The sequence below is a fragment of the Bufo gargarizans genome, chromosome 5 (assembly GCF_014858855.1).
Source record: "Bufo gargarizans isolate SCDJY-AF-19 chromosome 5, ASM1485885v1, whole genome shotgun sequence".
Classification (NCBI taxonomy): Eukaryota; Metazoa; Chordata; class Amphibia; order Anura; family Bufonidae; genus Bufo; species Bufo gargarizans.
The window spans coordinates 366553730-366580641 of NC_058084.1; the positions used below are offsets into that span (position 1 = coordinate 366553730).

At 43.4% G+C, this 26912-nt stretch overlaps 2 protein-coding genes across 6 annotated transcripts in view; one reads left to right on the plus strand and one right to left on the minus strand.

Moving 5' to 3' along the window:
* Positions 1-16362, plus strand: part of RARB (retinoic acid receptor beta) — a 200822-nt gene extending 184460 nt beyond the window's left edge. For all 3 annotated transcript variants that reach the window (XM_044293066.1, XM_044293065.1, XM_044293067.1), the window contains 3 exons: positions 10380-10584; positions 12503-12661; positions 14803-16362. In XM_044293066.1, coding sequence (XP_044149001.1) covers positions 10380-10584; positions 12503-12661; positions 14803-14990 — 552 coding nt within the window. In that variant the 3' untranslated portion in view covers positions 14991-16362. The remainder of the gene's footprint in view (positions 1-10379; positions 10585-12502; positions 12662-14802) is intronic.
* Positions 16363-17189: 827 nt separating this feature from the next.
* Positions 17190-26912, minus strand: part of TOP2B (DNA topoisomerase II beta) — a 90011-nt gene continuing 80288 nt past the window's right edge. For 2 of the 3 annotated variants that reach the window (XM_044293178.1, XM_044293177.1), the window contains exons 35-37: positions 22207-22332; positions 19665-19762; positions 17190-17699 (exon numbers count right to left, since the gene is read on the minus strand). In XM_044293178.1, coding sequence (XP_044149113.1) covers positions 17538-17699; positions 19665-19762; positions 22207-22332 — 386 coding nt within the window. In that variant the 3' untranslated portion in view covers positions 17190-17537. Of the gene's footprint in view, positions 17700-19664; positions 19763-22206; positions 22335-26912 lie in introns of those variants that run through there. The other variant, XM_044293179.1, reaches the window with a different exon arrangement.

The window sequence follows — 26912 nt, forward strand, 5'->3', positions numbered from 1 at the left end:
TCAGTTTGATATGAGTTTAGCTATAATGAGTGTTCATGAGGTCAGGAGATCAGAGATAAGTCTTCACATGAGCTGACGGACTAAGAAATTATACTCTGCACCCCTGTTTGTCAAAAATGGCTGCACATTTTTAATAAAGACCAATTGAAAAAATTATTTGAACCCAATATTAGTAAAATGTAGTCATAAAAATAAATTGCCCCGAAGGTGTCCATAGTCTTTAAGCAATATGCCTAGGGGAGAACATCTCCAAAATACAGCATCCAATGGAAGATGCCACTGCTGGACTTGGTATGAATGTGACTGGGGGACATAAGTATGGTTTTCAAGCATGGTGCCTAATAAAGCACTAATCAAAGACAAAACCACTGCATATGTAGCGTCTCCACAGATGTAGCAGTGCTGCGGAGTATCTGCATAATACATTTTATCCATAGTTTGATTATGAGTATGTTGCTGGCTCTGTTCTCATAAGACTGACCTCTGCTTTATATAATCTTTCGTACATAGCAATCTCAGCAAGGCATTCAATCACCATAACTGATCTGACCTACAGCAGTCATACGCTTAAAAGGATTCTTATGGAAACAGACTAGCAGCTAGTAATGAAGTGTCTGTTCATTTGCATATAATCACCTTGGATGTAACTCTGAATTCTCATGACTGGCAAAACTGTCCAGAATTCATGAATATATTTCCTCCAACATCCAATATCTGTCTCCCAGCTTCCAGAGATGCAAATAAGGATAGGTATATCTAGAGCACGCTGTGGTGACTTTTTATTAGAGACATCTGTAGTATCCCCTCTTCAGGACAGCCATAATGCGCCAAAGGAAGCAAACTACTGTCTGTGGTGGTGTCTCATTTTTCTGTTCCAGGATAGGAACAGAAAAACAAAAAAATTGCCCCCAAAAATAGTAGGCCAGATCTGGCAGATGGACTATAATGGGGTCTGTTCTGTTTCCATTCCGGTTTCTGTCATTGCGCTGGACAAGCAGCAGTATTTTGTCCTATTTTTTCCCCCAGAACCTGCAACAACAACTCCATAAAAGTTAACTAAGACTTAATTTGTTCCCAAGTAACAAATCCAACACGTCCAATCTTTTTTTTTCCCAACCACACCAAATGTACCCCTATATATATATATTAGAACACTGGTCAATTGTTCCAAAATTAGCAGGTTTAGTCAACTTTAAAGGGGGTTCTCCAACTAGTTAAATGTATTTCAAAAAGGCTCAGTACTGCGTAAATAAGAAAAGTGATGCCTCAGCAGGGGCTGGCTGAGTGGTCTTTTCCTTTTGGTTTAGAGAGCCCAGGAAGTAGAGACCAGCAGGGGACTTCAAAAGTGTTGGACAGGAGCACATGGGATCGGTGGGGGAAGCATCACTTCTTTAGTTTTTATGCTAGTCTGACACTTTACAAAATATTACTGGCTTGACAACCCCTTTAATCCACTCTGTATGATCAGCTGTAGACTATTAGGCGTGAGTTGAACGCATTGCACCCACACTGAATCCGGACCCATTCATTTCTATGGGGCTGTGCACATGAGCGGTGATTTTCACGCATCACTTGTGCGTTGCGTGAAAATTGCAGCAAGCTCTATTTTGTGTGTTTTTCACGTTGATAGAAGTGAATGGGGCTGCGTGAAAATCGCAAGCATCCGCAAGCAAGTGCGGATGCAGTGCAATTTTCATGCACGGTTGCTAGGAGACGATCGGGATGGAGACCCGATTATTATAATTTTCCGTTATAACATGGTTATAAGGGAAAATAATAGCATTCTGAATACAAAATGCTAAGTAAAATAGGGCTCAAGGGATTAAAAAAATAATAATAATTAACTCACCTTAATCCACTTGTTTGCGCAGCCGACATCTCTTCTGTCTTCATCTGGGAGGAAAAGGACCTTTGATGACGTTACTACGCTCATCACATGGTCCATCACATGATCCATTACCATGGTGATGGACCATGTGATGAACGCAGTGATGTCATCAAAGGTCCTATTCCTCAAAAAAGAAGACAGAAGAGAAGCCGGGCTGCGCGAACAAGTGGATTAAGGTGAGTTAAGCCCTATTGTACTATGCATTCTGTATTAAGAATGCTATTATTTTTCCTTATAACCATGTTATAAGGGAAAATAATACAATCTACACAACCTTGAACCCAAACCTGAACTTCTGTGAAGAAGTTCGTGTCTGGGTACCACAGTCAGTTTTTTATCACGCGCGTGCAAAACGCATTGCACCCGCGCGATAAAAACTGAACAACGGAACGCAATCGCAGTCAAAACTGACTGCAATTGGGTACCTACTCGCGCGGGTTTGCCGCCACACATCCGGACCTTATCCGGACACGCTCGTGTGAAAGAGGCCATAGCACCCACACTGAATCCTGACCCATTCATTTCAATAGGTCTGTGCACATGAGCATTTTTATTTTTCACACATCACTTCTGCGTTGCGTGAAAAACGCAGCATGTTCTATATTCTGCGTTTTTCATGCAGCCCTGGCTCCATAGAAGTGAATGGGGCTGCGTGAAAAACGCATTGCATCCGGAAGCAAGTGCGGATGCGATGCGTTTTTCACTGATGGTTGCTAGGAGAGGTTATTTGTAAACCTTCAGTTTTTTATCACGCGCGTGAAAAACACATCAAAACACATTGCACCCGCACGGAAAAAACTAAACAACTGAACTCCATCGCAGGCAAAACTGACTGAACTTGCTTGCAAAATGGTGCGAGTTTCACTGAACGCATCCGGACCTAATCCGTCACGCTCGTGTGAAAGAAGCCTTATAAGGCTGCATTTCTTGTCATTTAAAAAAAAATAGCTGACAGAACAAAACCGCTAATATCTCTGAAAGTAAAAGACACATACCGGTAATTACCAATCTTTGGCTGCTGCTCTAACTTCCCACATATGGGATTTTGGTTGGGAATCCTCCATAATGACTAGCAAAGGTGGGCATGCAGTTTAACCCCTTCCCCTGCATGGATATCAGAGTAGGGTCTTTAAGGGGGTTCTCTGGGAATGATGGGTTTTTATCTATAGCCCAGTCTGCTTCCTTGAATAGAAGATCCATACTTACCTGCTTCCCGCTGCTCTTGTCTCCTGCATGTCCCCAGACTTTTTACATCCAGCGCTGATTAGACATAAATATTAAAAGGTTATAGTTCTCAGAATTTGGTGATGCAAAGAGAAAAAAATGCATTTAAAAAATATATATTATTTCAAGTGTTAAAACAACAAGAAAGCTATCTCCATCATCCCCACGGACAGTGAATAGCGTTGTAGTACACACGCGGTGTCACTGCTCCACGTACAGGACCCTGGACTCCAGTTCTGGTGACTGGTGGGAGTCCCATCTATTGAACCCCAGCCATTGTTATGGTTGGATGACTCATTTAAGCCATGTATGTAAAAAGGTATATACATTAAAATTCCATGTGGACTGAATTAGTTGCAAATAGGTGACGGCCTCGTGAGAGGTGAATGCCCTATTCACTGTTTGGCCTAGACGGGCCATGGAGCGTATGTAGAATTGCCCACAGCTACTGCCGCAGTTACAGTTCTGTTATCCAATGTTCTGGAACCATTGCAGTGCAGAGGTCACCTTCTTTTAACATTCGGCATCAGCCGCTGCAGGTTTTCATAAATGCCCCTTTTTATCTGTATCACAATACAGTACAGTAGAGTGCTTGTGATCGTCTGGCCGGGCATCGCTCGTCGTCTTTCACATGCCATATGCTATTTTTAATTAGCTTGAGAAAATGGCTCCTTCTGACGAAAAAGCTAATGTTTTATCTGTCAACAAAAGGGTTTTTATAGATATATGAAGCACTTGACTTGCACATGACAAGACATACAACATAAATGTCTACTTCTAGTCTGCGAGACTGTAATAATGAGGTCAATTCTCATTCACTCCGGAGCTGTTCATCTTTCCGATATTGCTGCCTTACAGCCATTGTGGCTGCTTTAAAGCATAACATTTTCTAATTTTATTAGTGCTGGAATGTGTAAAATGCTATTGATTTTCCACTATTCATTATTGCGGAAAGAGAGTTCTACAGTCAATTGTGCCAGGATAATAGTTAATAACCGCACAGTAAGTTCAGGATAATTCATCGCTGTGTATTTTAGGGCAAAGTCATCCCGAGACTTTATTTTAAGTCTATGGATCATTTGTATTTAGACACATGTGTCGGTAAGATGCTGTTTCCCTCCTGTAACACATGGACGTATATTATGAAACTGATAGAGCCTATGTAAGCTTATCACAAATTATGTGATACGCTGCACCAAGTTTCCCAGTCTTCATGTATCAAATACTTCCAGGCAGAGCAACCTCCAGATTCCTGGCAATTTTACAAATTTTGTTTTTATTAAGTGGAAGAAATTGAATAAAAAATTCCGAAAATGTGGAATGTGGTTTGATAAATATGGCATTGATAAATATTTCCACACAGCTCTATGTCTATGGCTCCCCTAAGTGAAAAATAAAATTGTATAAGAAAACTGTCTGCCTGTAGCCACCAGTAGGGGGAGCTCAGTACGTAGGAATTTGTAGAGTAACCATTGACTGCAGTGGAAGCCGTAAAATCTCTTTGCACACACAGAACATGTGAAGACTGGTCTGTAGTATGTATATATGTTTGTGTCGTATTTAATATGCAGTGATCTTGCAATCTATGTACCTCTGTACAGTATGCCCCGACATATACCACTAATGTACACTGCAAACGCAACGTGAATTGATTTGGACCATGTATCTTGTTCTTGTATGTGTTATGTGACCTTCCTGTTCATCCAGGTTTATGGAAGTTATCCATACAGAAAGGGTTGTTCTGGTTTTAACAAAGTATGTAATATACAGTATTCCAGTATGTTATATTAGAAGATTGCTTGCCATCATTTAGTAGAACCTGCATTGTTTGAAAGGGAACCTGTCACCATGAAAATGCAGGCAGCATATTATAGAGCAGGAGGAGCTGAGCAGGTGGAGATACAGTTTAATGGGAACAGTCAGTAAAATCTGTAATTTATTCATTTAAATCCCTGCTCGTTCTGACCTTAGGAGTCATGTGGGCGGTCTTAATCAGTGATTGGCACCTATGACAAAGCATACAAAAATGTTGCGTAATGGAACAGCTGGCCCGTAATAGAACAGTCTTATCCTTGTCCTTAATGTAGACAATAATAGGACATGTTTTCTTTATTTGCGGAACGGACATTCAGACATACGGACACAGAATGCACACTCTGTTTTTTCAAAAAAACTGAATACGTTTGTATGAATGAGCCCTTAGTCAGTAAATAGGACCTCCCATATGACGCCTAAGCATACAAAGAGCAGGGCTTAACTACCGTAATTAACTGACATGTTCTACTGAATCTACTGAGCTCCTTCTGCTCATGTTGAATCTCTCCTGGTCATGTGTTGGATACAGGGCTCGTTACAAGACACAGCTATGATACCTGTACTATCACAGTGATGGGCCGTACATCCGCGTGTTAACCACGTGATCATTCGAAATTTGGGGCTCCTGAACGTGAACAATTAGGTATTTGCCATTAATGTAGAGAACAGTTCTCAGTACATTCAGTGCCGCAGATACCGTATTTATAGGAAATAATTCTGAATGTTGGTAAGCACTACGCCCTCCTTTATATAGGCCATCTTATACTTTGGATTAAGTGTCTTTTTAATTGACACGCTAATTAATTTAAGCAGATTTGCATGTGGAAGGTAAGCTGCTGAATGCTGTCGCTGATATCGCTGGGTATTCAGAGCTGCTACTGATATACAGTGAATGTGAATGGGACAATTATCTCCGGTTACGTGTTTTCCCAGCCCACAGAGGCAGATAACCTGTGGGACTTGGAATTGGATGTTTGTCCTCGATTATATTCTGCTGGTATTAATAAATATAACCTAATCACCCTGTAATAGCGTTAGGGATAGATTAAATATCCTAGATAGATGTCAGTTATTATCTGGAGCATTTAAAGGGAACCTTTAGTCTAGGAGAAGGAGACGCCCACAGGACAAGGGAAGACCCGCCTACTATAACTTAAGGAGCAAAGGTACCGGAGCCTATAATGGGAGAACGGAGCGGCGCCCGGGGATAATAGTAAGTGCAGTGAGATCCCCGGGCGCCGCTCTATATGGCATCATACTCAGTTCACATAGTTTATACAAGTGAAAGGTCCTCTTTAAAGGGAACCTGTCGCCGGGATTTGATGTATAGAGCTGAGGACATGGGTTGCTAGATGGCCGTTAGCACATCCGCAATATCCAGTCCCCATAGCTCTGTGTGCTTTTATTGTGTAAAAAAAAAAACGATTTGATAGATATGCAAATTAACTTGAGATGAGTCAGATCTTGAAAATATGACTCTTCTCTGGTCACAAGTAAGATATGACTCTTTTATGTTAATTTGCATATGTTTGCAAATCGTTTTTTTTACACAATAAAAGCACACAGAGCTATGGGGACTGGGTATTGCGGATGTGCTAGCGGCCATCTAGCAACCCATGTCCTCAGCTCTATACCCAAAATCCCAGTGACAGGTTCCCTTTAAAAGATATCAGAGAGTAGTCAACCTGTGGTGGGGTTCATACTTACCCTGGTCCCCGCCACTGGGTTCCACCTCCATTGCTCCCCGGCAGCTTTGTGATGCTCTGGCATCAACATCCTGTTGATGGCCACCACGTGGTGTCTATATGATGGTTGTCTATATAAATTGCATAACCGTATACTGGATTTTATGCACATTATATCTGTGGTTTTGGTTGAAATGGCTGAGCCATTATATAGAGTGCCCACATGGCTTTACTACTAAAAGAGAAAAAAGTAGAGATTGTTGTTCCGTTTCCCTCCGTATAGACTGTGACATTGCTGTTAGGATCCTGTGAAATGAAATGGACTTTTCTTGGCGTTTCCCATTTTTGCTGTGCTGGTGGCTAAAGATGCCGAGCTATGCTCCTTGAATTATTTAGGAGTGTGACCTTGTTGTTCGCCCCTTTTGTGCACAGTGTTATTGTTTCTATCAGAGCCCCATCAGTCCTGATGAATGAGGACAGGGAAGGACATCAGTGATCTCAGTTGTTATGTGCGGTAACACAATCAGGTTATTGTAGGTAGAAAGGTGTCAATAAGCACGCAACGCTGAGCTCTCTGCATATATTTAGGAAAGATTTCCATATGACTTTACATATTTCCCAACCTTTTCTGAGGGACATTATTAGCGGACACACAGAAAAGTTATTTTTTTGTTGTTTTTTTGTGATCACATGAAGTTTTATCTTTCTGAATACGTAATCTATAAACCATCAGATGAAAAGGAGAACTTGACAAAAAAAAATGGACAAGGCCTGATAAGTATTAAAAATAGGATTTTAAAACTGGCCATTCTCATTAGATTAGTGTCTTTTCCCTGACAGCAGAAGTCCAGGAGAAGAAGGATCATGCGTGACCCTTTGCTGTCAGGGAAGATATGGGTGGGCCAGGAGGAACAGATGTTGACCGACCCAGCGTTTGGCCAAAAGTTATCTAAAGTATATGGGAGAGTTGTCATCTCTCTTAGATTCCCATAAAACATGCGTGTAGATGTCTATGAAGGGGAGAGATGCCTAGTTTGAAGGTGAGATGAGAGTTGAGCAATAGAATAGTAAAAAAAAAATGACTGACAAACATAAGCAAGGCCTTAGTGCTGTGATGGCTAACATCTGGCACTCCAGCTGTGATAAAACAACGACTCATAAGATGTACACTTGCTTGGCTGTTCTCAGAACTCCATGGAAATGAATTGCGCATGCTGGGAGTTGTAGTTTCACCACAGCTGGAGTGCCGGAGGTTAGCTGTCACTAAGGCTTAGTATATACTGCCAGACAGTACCACCAACATTTTTAAAGGGCATCTGTCAGCAGATTTGTACCTATGTACCATGTGCACTTGGCAGCTGAAGGCATCTGTGTGGGTTCCATGTTCATATATGTCCGCACTGCTGAGAAAAGTGATGTTTTAATATATGCAAATGAGCTTCTAGGAGCAACGGGGGCGTTTCTGTTACACCTAGAGGTTCAGCTCTCTCTGCAGCTTTGATTGACAGGGCCAGGCATGATGACTTTTTCACTGCCTGCTCCTGTCAATCAAACTGGAGAGGGGGCAACAGTAGCAGAGAAAGCAGAGCCTCTAGGTGTAACGGCAACACCCCCATTGCTCCTAGAAGCTTACTTGCATATAATAAAACATCATTTTTCTCAGCAATGCGGGCACATATGAACATGGGACCAACACAGAAGCCTTCAGCTGCCAAGTGCACATGTAACAGGTCAGCCAGTGTCATAGGTACAAATCTGCTGACAGATGCCCTTTAAGCACAGGCTCCAATATCTCTGTCTCCGGCCTGCTTTCTTTTTCAATTTTCATGATATTTTTTTTAAGCTGCACACACAGTCTAGGGCAGTGGTGGCGAACCTATGGCACAGGTGCCAGAGTTGGCACTCAGAGCCCCCTCTGTGGGCACCCACTGGAAAACGTCTATGGTGTACCAATATGCCTTAGACGTCTCCTGCCATTCCTCAGCGCAGGGCGCACTATGAACAGCACAGGCAGCGCACTGAATGCAGGCAGGCTATTATAGCTAAATGATAAAGTACATGGAAGATACACTATACTGGACTGTAGGATTCAGGGTAAATTGCTGTGTTGCCACTTTACGATAAATATGTGGGTTTTGGGTTGCAGTTTGGGCACTCGGTCTCTAAAAGGTTCGCCATCACTGGTCTAGAGTATTGCAATCTGAATTGTAAATTCTAGATTCATTTCACAGCATGTACTGTTATGTTGAGGTTATTATCAATTCAATGACCTGTGAAATAAAGAAATAAGGATGAAGTTATTATTAGATTCTCCTTGTAATGCGTTGGGGTTGTGGAGGGATCTGAAGAGGGAATTATACAGAAAACCCTCCTTATATTATATATATAGAGAGAGATACTGTGTGTGTGTGTATGTATTTGCTTTACTTATCTTCTACTGACTTTATACTGCACAATGTGTTCATCACCGCTTTAATTCTAAAACAATATCTAATTCTTTGAGACTTCTGTCACCAAAACATGCAGCCAACTCTGACTGTGTGAAGGAAGCAGGGAATTTGGAGCTCTGTCGGGGGAATTTATTTACCTATGTCTGTTTTCTGGGATACCAAAGTTGTACAATTTTGCGCAAGCCAATGTTGCAATGTTTGCAAAAATGTCTGACTTTTTTGAGATTTTCCATCATGCTAGACACATTTCCAGAAAGTGGGCCAGGCTTGATGGGAGAGGGCTGGGCATCCCACAATCCAGCAGGTTTACTCCCTATTTCTGGTGTAATTGGCTGTACATCATAGAGAAATACTATGCTCACACCTGGCGAAGATTTGCAGGTTCCAGCACACAAATTTGCCAGAAGATGAGCCCAGGGGCGGACTTGGAACTGAGAGTGGCCCTGGAAAAAAAAAACAAAGAGGCCCCATGTTGTAAGCAGATCCAAATTAATAGAAGGTGGGACCAACACAAGTAGGTACGGCCAGCAATACCATACTGTGGTACATAATACCACCCCAGCAGAACCAAATACCACAGTGCAGCACAATATACTGCCCCAGTAGAATGGAATAACACAGTGCATCACAAAATAATGCTCCATCAGCACAAAATACCTCCTCAGTAATTGCTCCTCTCTGGTGACCAGGTCCACCTGCCACCATCTGTCCTGCAGATGCCCCAGGATGGTAATTCAATTGAATTCAAGAGTCAGGAGGGGAGTTTCAGATAATTACTTACCTGGCTGGCTATCTTGAGGAGGGCTTGGTGGCCCCCTGGGCATTGGCTAGTCTGCCCCTAGATGTGCCAAAGTTACTTTGTGGCCTGCACCTCTTAATAAATATGGGAGTGTAGCGGTGAACTTGCGCTGCGATACTGGCTGTGTCGCTGTTTAGCCCTAGTGCTGTATGGAACGCCAATCTTAATAAATTCCCCCTGATGTGTGGGAAATGCAGTTCTGACCTTTATAAAGATTGTGGTCACAACTTTATTAAAACGATGAAAGCCCCCAGTACAGAGTGAAACACATCCTGAGATGGGCCCTACGATTTCTGTGTACTCCCCTATATCTGTGGACTAGACTTATTTTGCGCCTGTTTTTGTTATATTCACCTTATGTTTTCTTTCCAGTTAATATTGGTTATGTTCCACTTGGAGCAACCAATAGTTGTGAAATCATCCAGTGAGGAATGTAATGAGAAAAGTCTTTATATTTTCTTCCTGCACTGTGCTAGCATGATGTATCCATATTTCCATTTTTTCTTGTCTACTTACAGATTCTTAGAATTTGCACAAGATATACGCCAGATCAGGACACAATGACTTTTTCAGATGGCCTTACACTCAACCGAACTCAGATGCACAACGCTGGGTTTGGTCCACTCACCGACCTTGTGTTCACATTTGCCAACCAGCTCCTGCCCCTGGAAATGGATGACACAGAAACTGGCCTGCTCAGTGCCATCTGCTTAATTTGTGAAGGTGTGTATCACATTGATTCATATTCTTGAGATTAGCTTTGTTTTCTTGTTAGGAATCCGTTCTTATGAAGGATTTCTTAAGAGTTGCCCAGCTTAGGGTTATTTAACTGTGGGCAGTGGCATAGTGCTTAAACTCAACTGCTCCTCGGGGTCCATTCCGGTTGCATTCAGTGGTCTTCTGGTCCCCATCCTGTGAACTTCTAGATGGGCGGCGTCACGTGCGCTGCCGTAGCCAATGATTGGCCTCAGTGGTGATGTGTTCCCAAGTGGAATGTCACTGCTGGGTCACGTACCACTCGGTTTCACAAAAATCATCAACTGACGGTGGTACGTCCCCACACGTCTAAACAAGTATCTGCTTATATTTTTTAAAACGGTGGTCACAAGAGGGCAAAAGGCAAGTGATCTTTGCAATTCTAAGCTATTTGCTATACTGATTGACCAATTTATCTGCTGAGGCAAAAGAATCCTAAGTTTCATAGCACTAAATTGGGGGCAGAATGAGTTTAAAAAAAGTAAAAAAAAAAAAAAAAATACTAATCTCCCAGGGTCAGACTGGCCCAACAGAGTAGCAGACGATCTTCTGGTAGGCCCATGCTAAGATAGAAATAAAAATATTTGGCTGCTTTTGAAGTCAGTCAGGTTGCCACTAGGGTTTATTTCTTTGATTATAACCTGTTAGACTCTATTGATGATTTAGGGGTTGGGCCCCAAGGAAAATGTTTGGTGGGCCCAAGGAACGCCAGTCCGACACTGCAATCCCCTGCTGCTGCTTCTTAAGTTTCCCATTTTCTGGCCCCTTTCGACAGAGGAAATGTGATTGCTCAGCCTATCACTTGTTTCAGGGGTGACCCACCCAGAGCAGTCGCATTTCCATGTTGAGAAAGACTGGGAAGTAGAGACCGGTCAGGCCCTGAGATGTGTTATAATGGGAGCGGCAGGGGATTATAAGATATCACTCTCGGTTTTTAAGTAATTCAGACTTTTTTTTAAAATAAACAATGGAAGGTGGTGGGAGCTGGTCAGGCTATTCCGATCCCCACATTGACAATGTTATGGTATATCCTAGTCATAGTCCCTGTATGCATGTTATAAATAGGGTCGAGTGCAATACCAGATACGGCCCATTAACAAGAATCTGTTTCTGGAAAAACCTTCCACAGCCTTTCAAGGGCAACAACATATCTGAATAATTTTAAACCCCTTGGTAGCCAAAAGAAGACATTTTACAATGATCTGACACTTTGATGACCAAATATCCTGACCGGTTAGACCTTATTCACACATCAGTGACTGTGAGACAAAACCAGGAGTGGAGGCTACACAGAAATAAGATATAATTAAAAGATTTGCACCTGTTCTTTGTTTACACCTGTGCCTGGTTTTTGCGCACATTCACTGACGGTGTGAATAAGGCCTAAGTTCAGGAACAGGACTTACCTGTAGATTCTCTGCCAGGTACATAATAAAAGCAGCAACAATTCATCCAAGGTCTGTGTTGAGGTATGAGAGGCAATCAGCGCCCGTTGCCTGTGCCACTTGTGCTTGGAATGCTTGGCCGCACCTAATGTATTACAGCTCTTACAACAACCTTGAGTATCCTATATGTAATATATAGAAATTACTTTAGTACAGATAAGTTCTATCAAGGGAGAATAGTGCAAGACGCAGTGAAGGAGTATCTGTAGTAACAGGCATCCAAGCTATTTTTTAAGAATTAGACCAGAAAGGCACTCAGAAGCCAGCAGGCCAAATATAGCCCTCTCCTCCTAACGCCACACAACTCATTCAAGCAGATGGCGAGACGCGGAGGCTTATAGCACGCTGCCATCTAGTGGTTTACCTGTATGTGACCCGAACAGAAAGAAATGGATGAAAAGTGATTATTTTATTTTTTTCTCCTCCCTTTGCTTATCTAGACCGTCAGGATCTTGAAGAGCCGGCTAAAGTAGATAAGCTGCAGGAGCCATTACTGGAAGCATTGAAAATGTATATCAGAAAGAGAAGACCCAACAAGCCCCATATGTTTCCAAAGATTTTAATGAAGATCACAGATCTTCGCAGCATTAGTGCAAAAGGTAACAAGTTTCAGATGCAAATGCTTTTTCTTAGGAGCTACACAGCACGTAGGCCTTCGATATCTTTCTAATATCATTTAATTTCTATTATAAATTGAAATTGTATGTAAATATACGTTGATCAGCCATAGTATTAAAACCATGTGAAGAACATTTTCTATCTGACTCACGAGTGAGCTATACAATTTGGCCGGATGCCCAACCATCCACGATGGTGAATGCCTGCACGGATTTGTGGGTTAATGGAGGAATTACCTTCAAATTTGTTCAGGCATCTGCCACTAGACGTGGCCTCTTTCACACGACCGTATGACTTTTTCAGTGTTTTGCGGTCCGTTTTTTCACGGATCCGGTGTTCCATTTTTTTGTTTACGTTGTGTTTCTGTTCCGTTTTTCCGTATGGCATATACAGTAATTGCATAGAAAAAATTGGGCTGGGCATAACATTTTCAATAGATGGTTCCGCAAAAACGGAACGGATAAGGAAGACATACGGATGCATTTCCGTATGTGTTCAGTTTTTTTTTTGGGGACCCATTGACTTAAATGGATCCACGGAACGTGATTTGCGGACAATAATAGGACATGTTATATCTTTGAATGGAAAAACGGAAATACGGAAACTGAATGCATACGGAGTGCATTAAGTTTTTTTGCGGAACCATTGAAATGAATGGTTCCGTATACGGACCATAAAAAACATCCCGTAAACGGAAAAAAAAAACCTGGTTGTGTGAAAGAGGCCTTAGGCAGCAAATGAACAAACAGTTCTTTAAGTTGATGTGTTGGAATCAGGAAACATGGGCAAGCACAAGGATCAGAGTAATTTTGACTAGTGCCAAATTGTGATGGCAAAACTGGGTCAGGGTATTCCCAAAACAGCAGGTCTTGTAGGGTGTTCCCAGTATGCAGTTTGTACCTACCAAAAGTGGTTGAAGGAAGGGCAACCAGTGTACTAGGAGTGAGACAAAGACCCAGCACTGCTGTCTGTGATTTGGGACTGAAGGTTAAAGGGATTTTCCAAGAGTTTTTTTTCTTACTGATAACCTATCCGCTGCCTTCTCAAGCAGCCGATCAGATACTGATGACCCATCAGTAAAAAAAAAACTCCTTTGACCTGTCTGGCTGATCCCAAAGAAGAGTTTCTACAGCACAAATTGCTGAAAAAGTTAAAGGGCCAGATTTATCATTACTCTGACAGCTCACTCCACTTTCACATATGGCTAAAGTCAATTTTAGCCAAGTCAGATTTATGATCGTCCCTTTAAGACTGTAATAAATGTGGTTTGACGGTAGCAGTTTATCAGTCAGTAAGCAGCTTTACAAAAGTCGCACGTCTTTACGAAAAAGTCGCATGTTCTATTAAAAAGTCTCATAAGATAAGCATGGTCCTCACTGGAGTGAAATTGCGCAATTTTTTGCGACTTTTTAAATAGTCTCAATAGTAAATCTGTCTAGAGATTAATTTACATAAGAAAACACGCCCACTTTCAGAAAACTGGCGAGCATGGTGCAGAGCAGAAAAAAGTCGCAAAAATTTTATTCTGACTTGAGCTAATGATAAATCTGGCCCAAAGTGGTTATCTGGTTGTAGGAGGAAACTGGACAAACCTTGGGATCTTCCTGCAATGAAGTACTGGTAAATACTTACCTGACAGATTCCATGCCACTGCTCTGATTCTCCTGGCCAGGCTCTGTTTACCTGGTTTCAGTAGTGACATGTCAAAAACACGTGACCACTGCAGCCAGCCTCTGGCCTCATCAGCTGAGGGTAGTGATTGGCTGCAGCGGTCACTGCTGCAACTGGGTAAATACAGCCCAGCTAGGAGAACCAATGCTGCAGTGCAGGATCTGTCAATTATGTACTTACCAGCTCTTTATTGCAGGTGGAGCCTGAGGGTAATACGATTTACTCAGGGTATTATAGAAAGGTGTCTGAGCACAGAGTGCATCACAGCTCAATTTGTATATCTGAATTACAACGGTATACAGATCCAGTTGCCTGTGTCCAAGTTGTATTTTAAATACATATTTCTGCCAAAAAGCTGGTTTAAAATGATCACTGTAAATGATGGCTGTACTTCAAAGCCGCATTTTATTGCGTTGCATGTAGCTAATATTTTATTTCCTGTTATGAACAGGTGCAGAACGCGTTATCACACTGAAGCTGGAGATACCCGGATCAATGCCGCCCCTCATTCAGGAAATGCTGGAGAACTCAGAAGGCCACGAGGCATCCAGTCCAAGTGAGAATGCACCAGAGCACAGTAACAGCATCTCAACTAAACCAGAGGAGGAGAAGGTCAGCAAATGTGCACAGGTGCAATAGGGCCCGACCCTCCACAAGACATTCCCAACACAATATGCACACAGGGATGACGAGCAAGGAGCAGCTTTCCCAACCCCGTTGATGAATTTGCAGATCCAAAACGCGTTCAGATTCCTCAGCAAGAAAAGACCAAGCTGGTTTTCATTTATATAAACCTATATACTTTTGCTGTTTACATTCTTAACTTTTGCTGGACTCTTACAAATAGAAGAAAACCACACTAAAAACAGCCATTTTACAGAACAAGAAAAAAAAGCTACGTCTATTTTCTCTTCCGATCATCAGATTGCATGATCTTTGAAGACTTTGTACATAACCTATTTACCGTTCTTTCTGCTGGATGTTTGGTGCTTTTCATCTGTCTTGCATACATAAAAATGATCAAGACTAGATTTAAAAAAATATATGTAAAAAAACAAAAAACAAAACAAAGCAAACGGACTGTTGTATGTGTCCATGTAAGGAGCATAGGCTGTCAAATAGGTCATAACATGCCCTTAACTGCATTGCGTCTATTCCCCTCCTCCGGCCTGTCGGAGGAAGTCGTGGAGGAAAATTCACTACATTATCTGAAGCCAGTTTTGTATCTGAGTAACTGCCTGTTCCGTTAGAAGACATTTTATTGTAGAGTTGTCAGTGTCACTTTAAGAAGGTGGATCAAACAGATGTGATTGTTCTGGTGGACGATATTTACAGGTGGATTACTGCAGTAATTGTAGCCTCAAAGGCACTTTCCAGTGTTACAATGTTTTTTTTGTCTCTTTTCCTTTTTTCATGTTTACCTGTTCACAAGCCATTAGAGAAATGTTTGTGTGTGGTTCACTACTTATGAGTGGGTATTACATAAAAGCCCTTTTATTTTACCCAGAATACATCTCTTGTGCAAACCCCTCATCTCACTACAACTCTAAAGTTATGAGAGTCCGGCTAAAACACCATTTGGGCTACTTGAGAACGGCAGAGCGTGCTAGGAGCTGCTATCCTTTAACACTAGCGGCAGCTGCAGGTTTTCTCAGCTGTGTGTGTCCTACAATAGAGATGAGCGAATCGATTCCTCTCATCAGCAGGGCTTCTGTCCCCGCAAATGAAGAAGCGCCCACCTGCCGGCAGCTTGACAGGGCCGGACATTTAGCCATGACCATTTCCCGGCGACTGTGCAGACGCGGTACTGAAGCTGAGCCTGTGTCCTTGCTCTGTTAACCAGAGCAGGGTCAGGGCTGGCCTAAATCTCTGGCCCTGTCAATGTGGCAGCAGGTGGGTGCTTCTTAAAGGACATCTGTCAGCAGATTTGTACCCATGACACTGGCTGACCTGTTACATGTGCACTTGGCAGCTGAAGGCATCTGTGTTGGTCCCATGTTCATATGTGTCCGCATTGCTGAGAAAAATGAAGTTTTAATATATGCAAATTAGCCTCTAGGAGCAACAGGGTATTGCTGATGCACCTAGAGGCTCAGCGCTTTCAGCAGTTGCTGCACCCTCTCCACTTTGATGATGCTATCACTGCCTGGCCCTGTGGATTGATTGAGGCAGTTGCAGAGAAAGCAGAGGCTCCAGGAGTAATGGCAACGCCCCCATTGCTCCTAGAGGTTAATTTGCATATATTAAACAACATGATATGAACATGGGACCAACATAGATGCCTTCAGCTCCCAAACAGCTAGTCAGTTTCATAGGTACTAATCTGTTGACAACCTGCAGGGACAGCCTCCCACAGGGGTGAAGTCCTGCTGATTTGCTCATCTCTACACAACTATGTAATAATATCTAATAAACACTCTACATAACAAGTTGGATAGTGATAACATGCACAAGTGAGAGATGTAACTTACACGACCATGGTGCTCCCGTTGAACTGGCACAATATAGTAATTGCTTCAGCCCCACACTTCAAGAACACTTAGAACGCCCACCCATTTCATAGTTTTAATCTGTTTGGATCACAGTGACGGTGATACCACATTGAAAGGTGTTTATAGGTCTCATTTAAAGCACTAGTAGAAATCTGGGGGGATATTTTAGCAAGTCTGTGATGTATTCTTCACTGGCTCGGTTTGTACATTGAGATTGTTTAACGATGCTTTCTATGTTCATATACTGTTTACCTTTTTTCCATGGAGTCTCCTGGCAAAGAATAAAATATATTTATTTTAAATCTTTCCTCACAATCTTTACACTCAATAGAATGCACAACACAAGTCAGATTTCCATTTTTTTTTAATGTTTTTGTCTTCATTTTAAAAAGCAGGGTTGCTGTGTTTTTCCCCTCCGTATTTGATCAGGACAATTAAAATGTGTGCTTGAGCACGGCAGTCTAAAACATTTCTACAAGGCAAATTGGAACGAGTACATGACATTTCATGATTAAAAAAGAGCAGAAAACTGTATGTGTAACAACAAATGTTAAAATGCCTACACAATAATAAAAAACATCAAATACATTATCACATAAAATAAGACAATGTACAAAAGTCTGCAACAGGAGGGACAAAAGGACTACACAAGATACTTTGCTGGAAAACATTTGGGTGCCCCTGAGGCACATAACTAATACATAGTAAAATCATCATCTTCGTCATCAGACTCGGCAAAATATTTCACTTCTTTCCTGGCCCGGCCCGGCCTCTGTCGTGTCGCACTTTCAGAGTTTGTGTCTACTGGGAAGATGTCCGTATCGGAATCATTGTCAAAAATGGTTTTCTTAGATTTCTGAGGGAAAGGCAGTTAGAAAGTGGAGTCAGATGACCAGAAATTCACAGGTTTAGACGGCAAGAAGGCAACATGTGAACATGAACTGAAACAGCAAGGTTCTCCAACAAAAGTAAGGGATCTCCACTAGCAGAGCCTGGTAATAAGAACGCTTAGGCCTCTTTCACACGGGCGTGTCCGGATGCGTCCCGGTGCATTGCGGCAAACCCGCGCGAGTAGGAACGCAATTGCAGTCAGTTCTGACTGCGATTGCGTTCCGATCAGTTTTTATCACGTGGGTGCAATGTGTTTTGCACACGCGTGATAAAAAAAACCGACTGTGGTACCCAGACCCGAACTTCTTCACCGAAGTTCAGGTTTGGGTTAGTTGTAGTGTAGATTGTATTATTTCCCCTTATGACATGGTTATAAGGGAAAATAATAGCATTCTGAATACAGAAAGCATAGTACAATAGGGCTGGAGGGGTTTAAAAAAAAATAATAATTTCTTGCCTAAATCCACTTGTTCGCGCAGCCGGCATCTCTTCTGTCTTCATCTGTGAGCAATAGGACCTTTGATGACGTCACTGCGTTCATCACATGATCCATCACCATGGTGATGGATCATGTGATGAGCATAGTGAAGCATTGCACCCGCGCGGAATACTCGCCCGTGTGAAAGGGGCCTTAGTGTGAAGGTACCAAAAGTTTGTGAACACCCTGTCTAAGTTTAAGGGTTTCAGCTATATCACTGCAAACAGGTGCATAAAATCATGCACACAGCCATGCGGTATCTATAGAAAAATGCTGGTTGTAGTAGTATGGTGAAGAAAAGCATTGTTATGTCAAATGTGATTGCAATAAGTCAGTTATTGAGACTTTGGATTTGGGCCTTTCAACTGCAAATGCGGTTATTGTGGAAGTGTTACGGCTCGGCCACTTGCAGGACAGGGCCATGGGGTACTGCAGCAGGTGCACATAAAATCATGCACGCAGTCACATCCCTTTCCTGACTGATGGGGTAGATCTTGTCGGCCCACTCATGCTCAGTGTTCGTTCGTTCTTTTTTACAAACAAACAAAAAAAAATCCCATTCACTGTCAGTCATGCTGATTAAAACGATACCTTAGTTATCTTTGTATGTAGCAGCGTTCCCTGGTGTCAGTGTGTGCTGTGGATTACATGTGGATCCCGGCGCTCATTGGTGGCAGCAGATCAGAACAGAGTGGAGGAGCGCATTCTCTTCTGCACATACAGCCCTCTCTCCCTTGTCCTGATCCACAGCATGCCCTGACACCAATGACTCATTCAGCATTATTAGTAGTTCCACAAAGCTGGACCACCAAAGGCTATTACATTAAAGGACCACTCTGTCACCAAGGTTTTTTTATATATATATATTTTTTAGGGGCTCAAAGTTTTTTATATAAAAGGATCATATTAGGGGTGCTCAAAACAGCTAGTTAGCATAATAAAAATGCTGATTCCTCGAGAACACTGCTATGTACAAAGACAACTAAGCTATCGCTTTCATCAGCATGATTAACCCTACAAACAATATGTCTGTGTAATAGGTTTGATCAAGCTGACAGTGGCTCTTTAAACAACTTCTTGTTTAGGTTTTGGGGTAAGCCAAGAGTGATCCCAAAAAATAAAAAAGAGAAAAAAGCGCACAGGGAAGACAAATTATTTCTGTATTTCTACATGTTAAAAATGAAGCAACAGGACACCAATTCTACACAGTCCATGCATCTATGTTAATGAAAAAGCTAGAAATGCATTTCTACAGAGAACACAAAGGCAAGTCTCCTAGGACACTGGTGTAGGTCAAAATGTGGATATATCAAAATGTGGATATAATGTATCCACCTGGTAGACAACCTATGGAGCTGGAGAATAAGAGCCCTGCATGTATCCAATGTGACAGATCCTATCAAGATATAAATAGCAGCCGTGCCACGGGATTGTAAACCAGCGTGCTCTTACCTTGCTGGATGTGGACTTTGAGGAAGATTTCTTCCCAGGATTGTAGTCGCCTTCATTTTCAGAATCAGACGTTTTTCTTTTCTTTCCTCTTCCTTTTGCTATTGAACAAAAGCAGTCACATTAGGTTTACAGGACACTGTTAATGACTATATGGCTGGGGACAGTTTTTATTTCCAATAATATAAAGCTTCATTGTAGGGGATCTATATGGGAATGACAGCATGGAGAAACCTGAGAGTTATATGCCTTCCATCATCTACATAGATGACAAACATTCAGTCGTACATGCTGAATCTAAACCGCAGAAGCTGAGTCGCTGTACAAAACCAGATTTCAGGGATATCAAGAGAAAATGCTTCCAGGGGAGAATACCATAGTTAAGTTTTAAGCATTAAAGGGGGTTTTCCTATCTCAGACAATGGGGCATATCGCTGGGACCCGCACCTACAATGAGAACGGAGCGGGGAAATAAATGGAGGGCGCATGCGCAGCCGCCTTCTATTCATGTCTATAGGGCCGCCGAAAATAGCCGAGCGCTGGCTCGGCTATTGCCGTCTGCCCCATAGAAATAAACGGGAGCATGATCCGCACATGCGCGGTGAGCTCCCATTCACTTCTATGGGAGCAGCTCTTGGTGGTGGACGGACCCTGCAAAATCCGGGGTCCTGCAGACACAGTTCTCCCCGCTTTGTTCCCGTTGTAGGTGCAGGTCCCAGCGGTGGGACCCGCACCTATCAGACAATAGTAATACCCCTTTAAAAGAGAATCCAACAGGAAAAAACACTGACAGCAGAAGCCTACAGAGGGACAAGAGGCCCCCTAATATGGGTGTGTGAATAAACTTTAGGACAAGCTCTCTTTAGATTACACTATCTATATGATGCCATACCAAATAGGAAGACATATCCTTTGTTTCTAATCTGTTTTTATTTTCTTATGAGGGCTGCCATCTAGTTGAGCATTTAGAGATTTGCTTTATGGCAGCCACTTGGGCCTTAGACATAATGGAAAGGACTGACACTGGGTTCACACCTGAGCGTTCGCGATGGAGCGCTCTGTATGCGCGATTGTACCGGCGTTTGCAATCGCGCATACAGAGACAAGCGAACGCCCATTGTCACGCGTTCCCGAAAGTCTATGTACGGGAACGCGCGACAAGACGCCCCAAAGAAGCTCATGTACTTCTTGGGGCGTCGGGCGTTTTACAGCACGATCGTCGCGCTGTAAAACGCCCAGGTGAGAACCATGCCGATAGGGAAGCATTGGTTTCTCCTTGCTGAGCGTTTTACAGCACGTAGGAACGCGCTGTAAAACGCTCAGGTGTGAACCCAGCCTCATTGACTTCTATGGGAGAGTTTTCCAGGCATGCTCTGTGACCTGTGCAGATGTCAGGAGGGAGTAGATAAGCAAGGTGGCTCAGTGGTTAGCACTAGTAGGGTCCCAAGTTTAAATCCAACCAAGGACAACATCTGCATGGAGTTTGTATGTTCTCCCCGTGTTCTCCAGTTTCCTCCTAAACTCCAAAGACATACTGACAGGGAACTTAGACTGTGAGCCTCATTGTTTGTAAAGCGATGTGGAATATATAAGAGAATACCGGTAAACAAAAATTTATATAATTTTTTTCCCCCAGCATATATATTGTGACAGGGAAAATTAAAACTAACTTCACCCAAAAGTCTTAAAAAATATTTTTAAACATAAAACCATTAAAAATAGGGCTTGTTTACTTTCATTATTCGATCGGCAATTATTGGGAGGGAAGTGACTTAATGATCGTTCATTCAAACCCCTCCTCGGAATTAAGCCTCATTCACAAGTCAGTGAGCCAAAACCAGGATTGGAGCCTCCACAGACATAAGGTAAAGATCTGCTCCTGTTCTGCGTTTAGAGCCGCACTTGGTTTTGGCTCAAAATCACTGACGTGTGAATGAGGCATTACATTGCTTGCTGGCAGAATATCCCTTTTACATGCGGAGAGGTGTTGCTGACAAAATAATTTTTATGCCCAAGCAGCCTAGTATTTTGCTCATCAGCAAGGTGATTGTGGAGCTCATTTACATGGCAGTGATGGGGAATAAATGTTTGTTCGGCCAATCATAGGTATGTGTAAAGACCGATTTACACAGGCTGACTAAGTAGGCAATTATTTTTTCCTGAAAATTGCCCGCTTATCAGAGGAGGTGAATGCTGCCTTTACATGCTTCAGTCATCCCCTTTGTATGGGGACATTTGTTGCAACTGCTCGTCCCCATAGAGAATTGTCTCTGGGCAGCAGATCCCGGTTTATAGAGGACAATCTGCTGCTCAGAAATTATGATTTAGGTGTGCAAATCAACAATTGGCGACACCTTTGCACAGGCAGATTATTGGGAACAGGCATTTATACGGGCGTTCCTACAGAATTGGCTCAGGTAAAGGGACATTTAACATTAAGGAACCTAACCGGTTACAGAATAATCTGCAAATAATAGGAGGCAGGAAAAAATTATTAAAAATAAAAAATATATCGTGATGATAAAGCCTCTCTCTAGATACTTGCCTTTGGGTGTGGTAGGTTTCTTTGGGCCTCCAAACTCCAAATCAGAGTCTGAATTCACAAAAACATCAGACTTCTTTGGCTTTGGCGGTCGTTTTTGTTTTGGGGTTCCATCTGAAGAGGTTTTTGCTGCAAATGTAAGAATAAAAGTTAAACATCTAAGGCTACTTTCACACCAGTGTTATTGCTGGATCCGGCAGGGTTCAGCAAAAACGCTTCCGTTACTGATAATACAACCATCTGCATACGTTATGAACGGATCCGGTGGTATTATCTTTGCCATTGCCAAAATGGATCCGTCATGAACTCCTTTGAAAGTCAATGGGGGACAGATCAGTTTTCTATTGTGGCAGAGAAAACGGATCGTCCCCGTTGACTTGCATTGGGGGTCTTGCTCTGCATCCCAGGACGGAAAGCAAACTACAACATGTTGCGGTTTGCTCTCCAGCATGGGAACGCAACTAAACGTAACGGAATGCATTTTGGAGCATTCCGTTCTGTTCAGTTTTGTCCTCATTGACAATGAATGGGGACAAAACTGAAGCGTCTCATTCATTTCAATAGGAAGGCTTGGGTGTAATTACACCTGCTCACCACTGCAAATGCAATGGCTAGAAGGTAAAAACAGTCAAGAGGAGGCAGCGCTGACACCGCGCACGCCTTCTCTTCAAACAGCTGATCGGAGGGGGTGCCGGGTGTCGGACCCCGGCCGATCTGATATTGATGACCTATCCTGAGGATAGGTCATCAATAAATATAACTTGGACAACCCCTTTAAAGGGCTTCTGTCACTCCACTAAATTCATTTTTTTTTTTTTTGGTCTCCCTACAATCCTTATGCTGCGATTTCTTAATATATATAGCTATTACACTGTTTGGTTCAGTAGTTCTATCAAAAAACTGACTTTTATATTATGCAAATTACCTCTCTAGCAGCAGGTAGGGCGGCTACCTGCTGCTAGCAGCCGCATCCTCCATTCATAATGACGCCCCCTCCTCATGTTGATTGACAGGGCCAGCGGACGCGCTCGTCCTCTGACTGGCCCTGTCTTCGTTTTAAATCTCGCGCCGGTCTTCAGTTGGCGCAGGCGCACTCAGAGGAGGACGCTCGCTCGGCCGCTCCATCCTCAGTGCGCCTGTGCCGGGTGTACATGTGACGTCATCGGCACAGGCGCGCTGAGGATGGAGCGGCTGAGCGAGCGTCCTCCTCTGAGTGCGCCTGCGCCAACTGAAGACCGGCGCGAGATTTAAAACGAAGACAGGGCCAGTCAGAGGACGAGCGCGTCCGCTGGCCCTGTCAATCAACATGAGGAGGGGGCGTCATTATGAATGGAGGATGCGGCTGCTAGCAGCAGGTAGCCGCCCTACCTGCTGCTAGAGAGGTAATTTGCATAATATAAAAGTCAGTTTTTTGATAGAACTACTGAACCAAACAGTGTAATAGCTATATATATTAAGAAATCGCAGCATAAGGATTGTAGGGAGACCAAAAAAAAAAAAAAAAAAAAAAAAGAGTTTAGTGGAGTGACAGAAGCCCTTTAATGAATGGATTGGATTCCCCCTTTCATCAATAGCCCACAAAATCCTAGAGAACATCTTCAAGCTAGAAACAATCGTGCAGCATTAAAGACTGTAAAACCATACTGTCAATGCTATCGTTAATAACTGCAATATAAGGCACATGTTGATACAAGCGTAGAAAGTTGACTGGTTGGTTCAAACCATAATGCCACATGTGATCAACAACCCGTCTGAAGTGTGCAGTCGGGTGGCAATATTCTGTAGTTTGCAATGTATCACATTACATTGCAGCTGCGGCAGTAGTATGTCACTGTGATGTTACCATCGCATAACACCAGTATTGCGATGCTTTAGCTGTGGGCCACGGTAGATCTAGAAAACTCCCTGCCACAAGTGTGAAACTAGCCTAAAGGGGTTGTCTGACCATTACAAGTCATATTCATTAAAACAGAAAATAAAGCACGTTTGGCATTTATATGCTTTAGGAAAATGGAGCCAGTGAATTTGATGTTTACTTATGTAGTATGGCGCCACCTGGTGGTCAAAGTGTATAGTGACAAACATTAATCTGCTGATCTGAGTGCTTTGGGTCATCCATGCTCAGTAGCTCTCAGTAGTGCCAGCTACACGCCCAAATGAAACACCTTCCTCAGGTGCACGTATGCAACAGGACGTACAGCGTTATTTTGTAGGCCCCAATACTGGTGTACGACTGGTGAGGACAGAACAAGTAGAGGCGGTAGTAGATTGGGTTGCTGACAGTGCCTCCAGTTCCTTCACATTGTCTCCCACCCGGTCACCTGCTGAAAGCGCAGAGTTGGCACCTGCAGCCCATAGGCATCTGTCTTTCACCTCACCCCCTTGCAAATCAGCCAAGCAGTCTGAGCCCCAAGTCATGCAGCAGTCTCTAATGCTTTTTGATTACTCTGTTAGCAGGGTTTCCCAGGGCCATCCACCTAGCCCTGCCCCAGAAGAGAAAGCAATTGAGTGCACTGATGCCCAACCACTTATCTTTCAGGATGTGGACATGGGAGGACCTTCACAGCACGTCTCGGATGAGGTCCCAACTGCTGCGGCTTTCTGCCGCGTGCAGACTGGCAAGTAGGGCAGGGATGAAGAGTGGGTGGAGGATGATGTGGAGAATGATGAGGTCCTTGACCCCACATGGAATTGAGGTCATGCGAGTGACGTGCGCAGTTCGGAGGTAGAGGTGGTGGTCACACAACGCCAGCCGCACAGCAGAAGAGGGAGCAGGGTGCAAAAGCGGAGCGGCTGTTCTCTAGACAGTACGCCTCTTACTGCCCATCACACCCAGGGACTGAGCACACCAAAGCCAGCTCCAAGGAGTTCCCTGGCGTGGCAGTTCTTCAGACAATGTGCTGACGACAAAACGTGAATGGTTTGCACGCTGTGCAATCAGAGCCTGAAGCGAGGCATAAATGTTCTAAACCTGAGCACAACCTGCATGACCAGGCATCTAAGTGCAAAGCACGAGCTGCAGTGCAGTAGACACCTCAAAAACCACCTGCTTCCTCTTCTGCTGCAGTCTATGCCTCTTCATCCACCTCTGGTGTGACAGTGGCACCTGCCACCCCGCAAAAAGAGGATGTGGCAGCAACACCACCACCTCCACCCAGCATGTCCACACTGTCCCACGGAAGCATTCCGCTGTCCATCCCCCAAACACTGGCTGAGAAAGAGGAAGTACCCCCCTACCCACCCGCGATCCCTGGCCCTGAATGCCAGCATTTAAAAATTACTGGCCTTTAAAATGCTGTCATTCCGTCTAGTGGAGATGGAGAGTTTTAAAAGTCTTATGGCGGAGGCTGTCCCAGAGTACATCGTGCCCAGCCGCCACTACTTTTGCAGGCGAGCAATCGCTTCCCTGCACAACCAAGTGGGGGACAAAATCAGGTGTGCACTGCGCAACGCCATATGTGGCAAGGTCCACATAACTACCGATACATGGACCAGTAAGCACGGGCAGGGACGTTATATCTCCCTAACTGCACACTTGGTAAATGCAGTGGGGGCTGGGCCTGAGGCGGATAGCAGTTTGGCACATGTCCTACTGCCACCGAGGATAGCAGGACATTTCTCGTTATTCTATTCTATGTTATTTTAAGTCATTTCCCTATCCACATTTGTTTGCAGGGCAACTGGCCTGCTCTTACCTCCATTTTGCTTCCATTTGCAGCCCTCTAGCCCTTACTACGACTATTTTACAGCCATTTTAGTGCACTAAAGTTCAGGTCCCCATTGACTTCAATGGGGTTCGGGTTCGAGGTCGGGACCCGAAGTTCGGCTGAACCTGAACATCCACAGGTCCGCTTATCCCTAGTCATAACTTCACTGGATCATTTTTCAAACAGCATAAAGTAACAATCTTAATTCTTATGATCTGTAAAATCAATATGACGTGTAATAGTGGGATAGATCCTCTAAACCAGGCATCCTCAATATGCGGCCCTCCAGCTGTTGTAAAACTACAACTCCCACAATGCCCTGCTGTAGGCCGATACCTGTAGGCTGTTCGGGCATGCTGGGAGTTGTAGTTTTGCAACAGCTGGAGGGCCGCAGGTTGAGGATGCCTGCAAACTTATACATGGTCCAGAGTTAACAACTCACTGAAAGTTGATGGAGTGTCACTAGAACGCAGCCATGTGTAAGTATGAAACCAGATGCATTGCCCCAACAAGCATGTAGTCTATATTTTTACTGCTCTTAACTCATCCCCGAGATCCAAGCAACATTTTAACATTGTAATACACTGAATAATTATTGTATTCTAATTCAGGACTAGATAAGAACCCCCTGTAATATGGACATGCTGCTGGGATACGTTGTTCATGGCTTCTTTTCAAAACAACTGTTGGTAAACTATGCAAATCCTGTTCACGGAAGTTGCGTTTACTTATTTGCTGTGATGCTGTCCAATAAGCATAGAGCGCTGCAGCAGTATCTTTCTGATTGTAGTGTGCAAAGAGCGCAATCTCATGAGATAAGGCATATCTTGCAAGATCACACGCTCTGAATACTCTGGCTGTGCTTCATTGACACACAGATCAGCTGGACTCCTTGGGTCGGGAACGAAGCTCTCGTCTGCTTCACCCTGCTCCCCGCCAATAAGTCCCGCTGATCTGTATGCCAGTGAACCCCATCTGGAATATGCGACAGTGTGGTCTCAC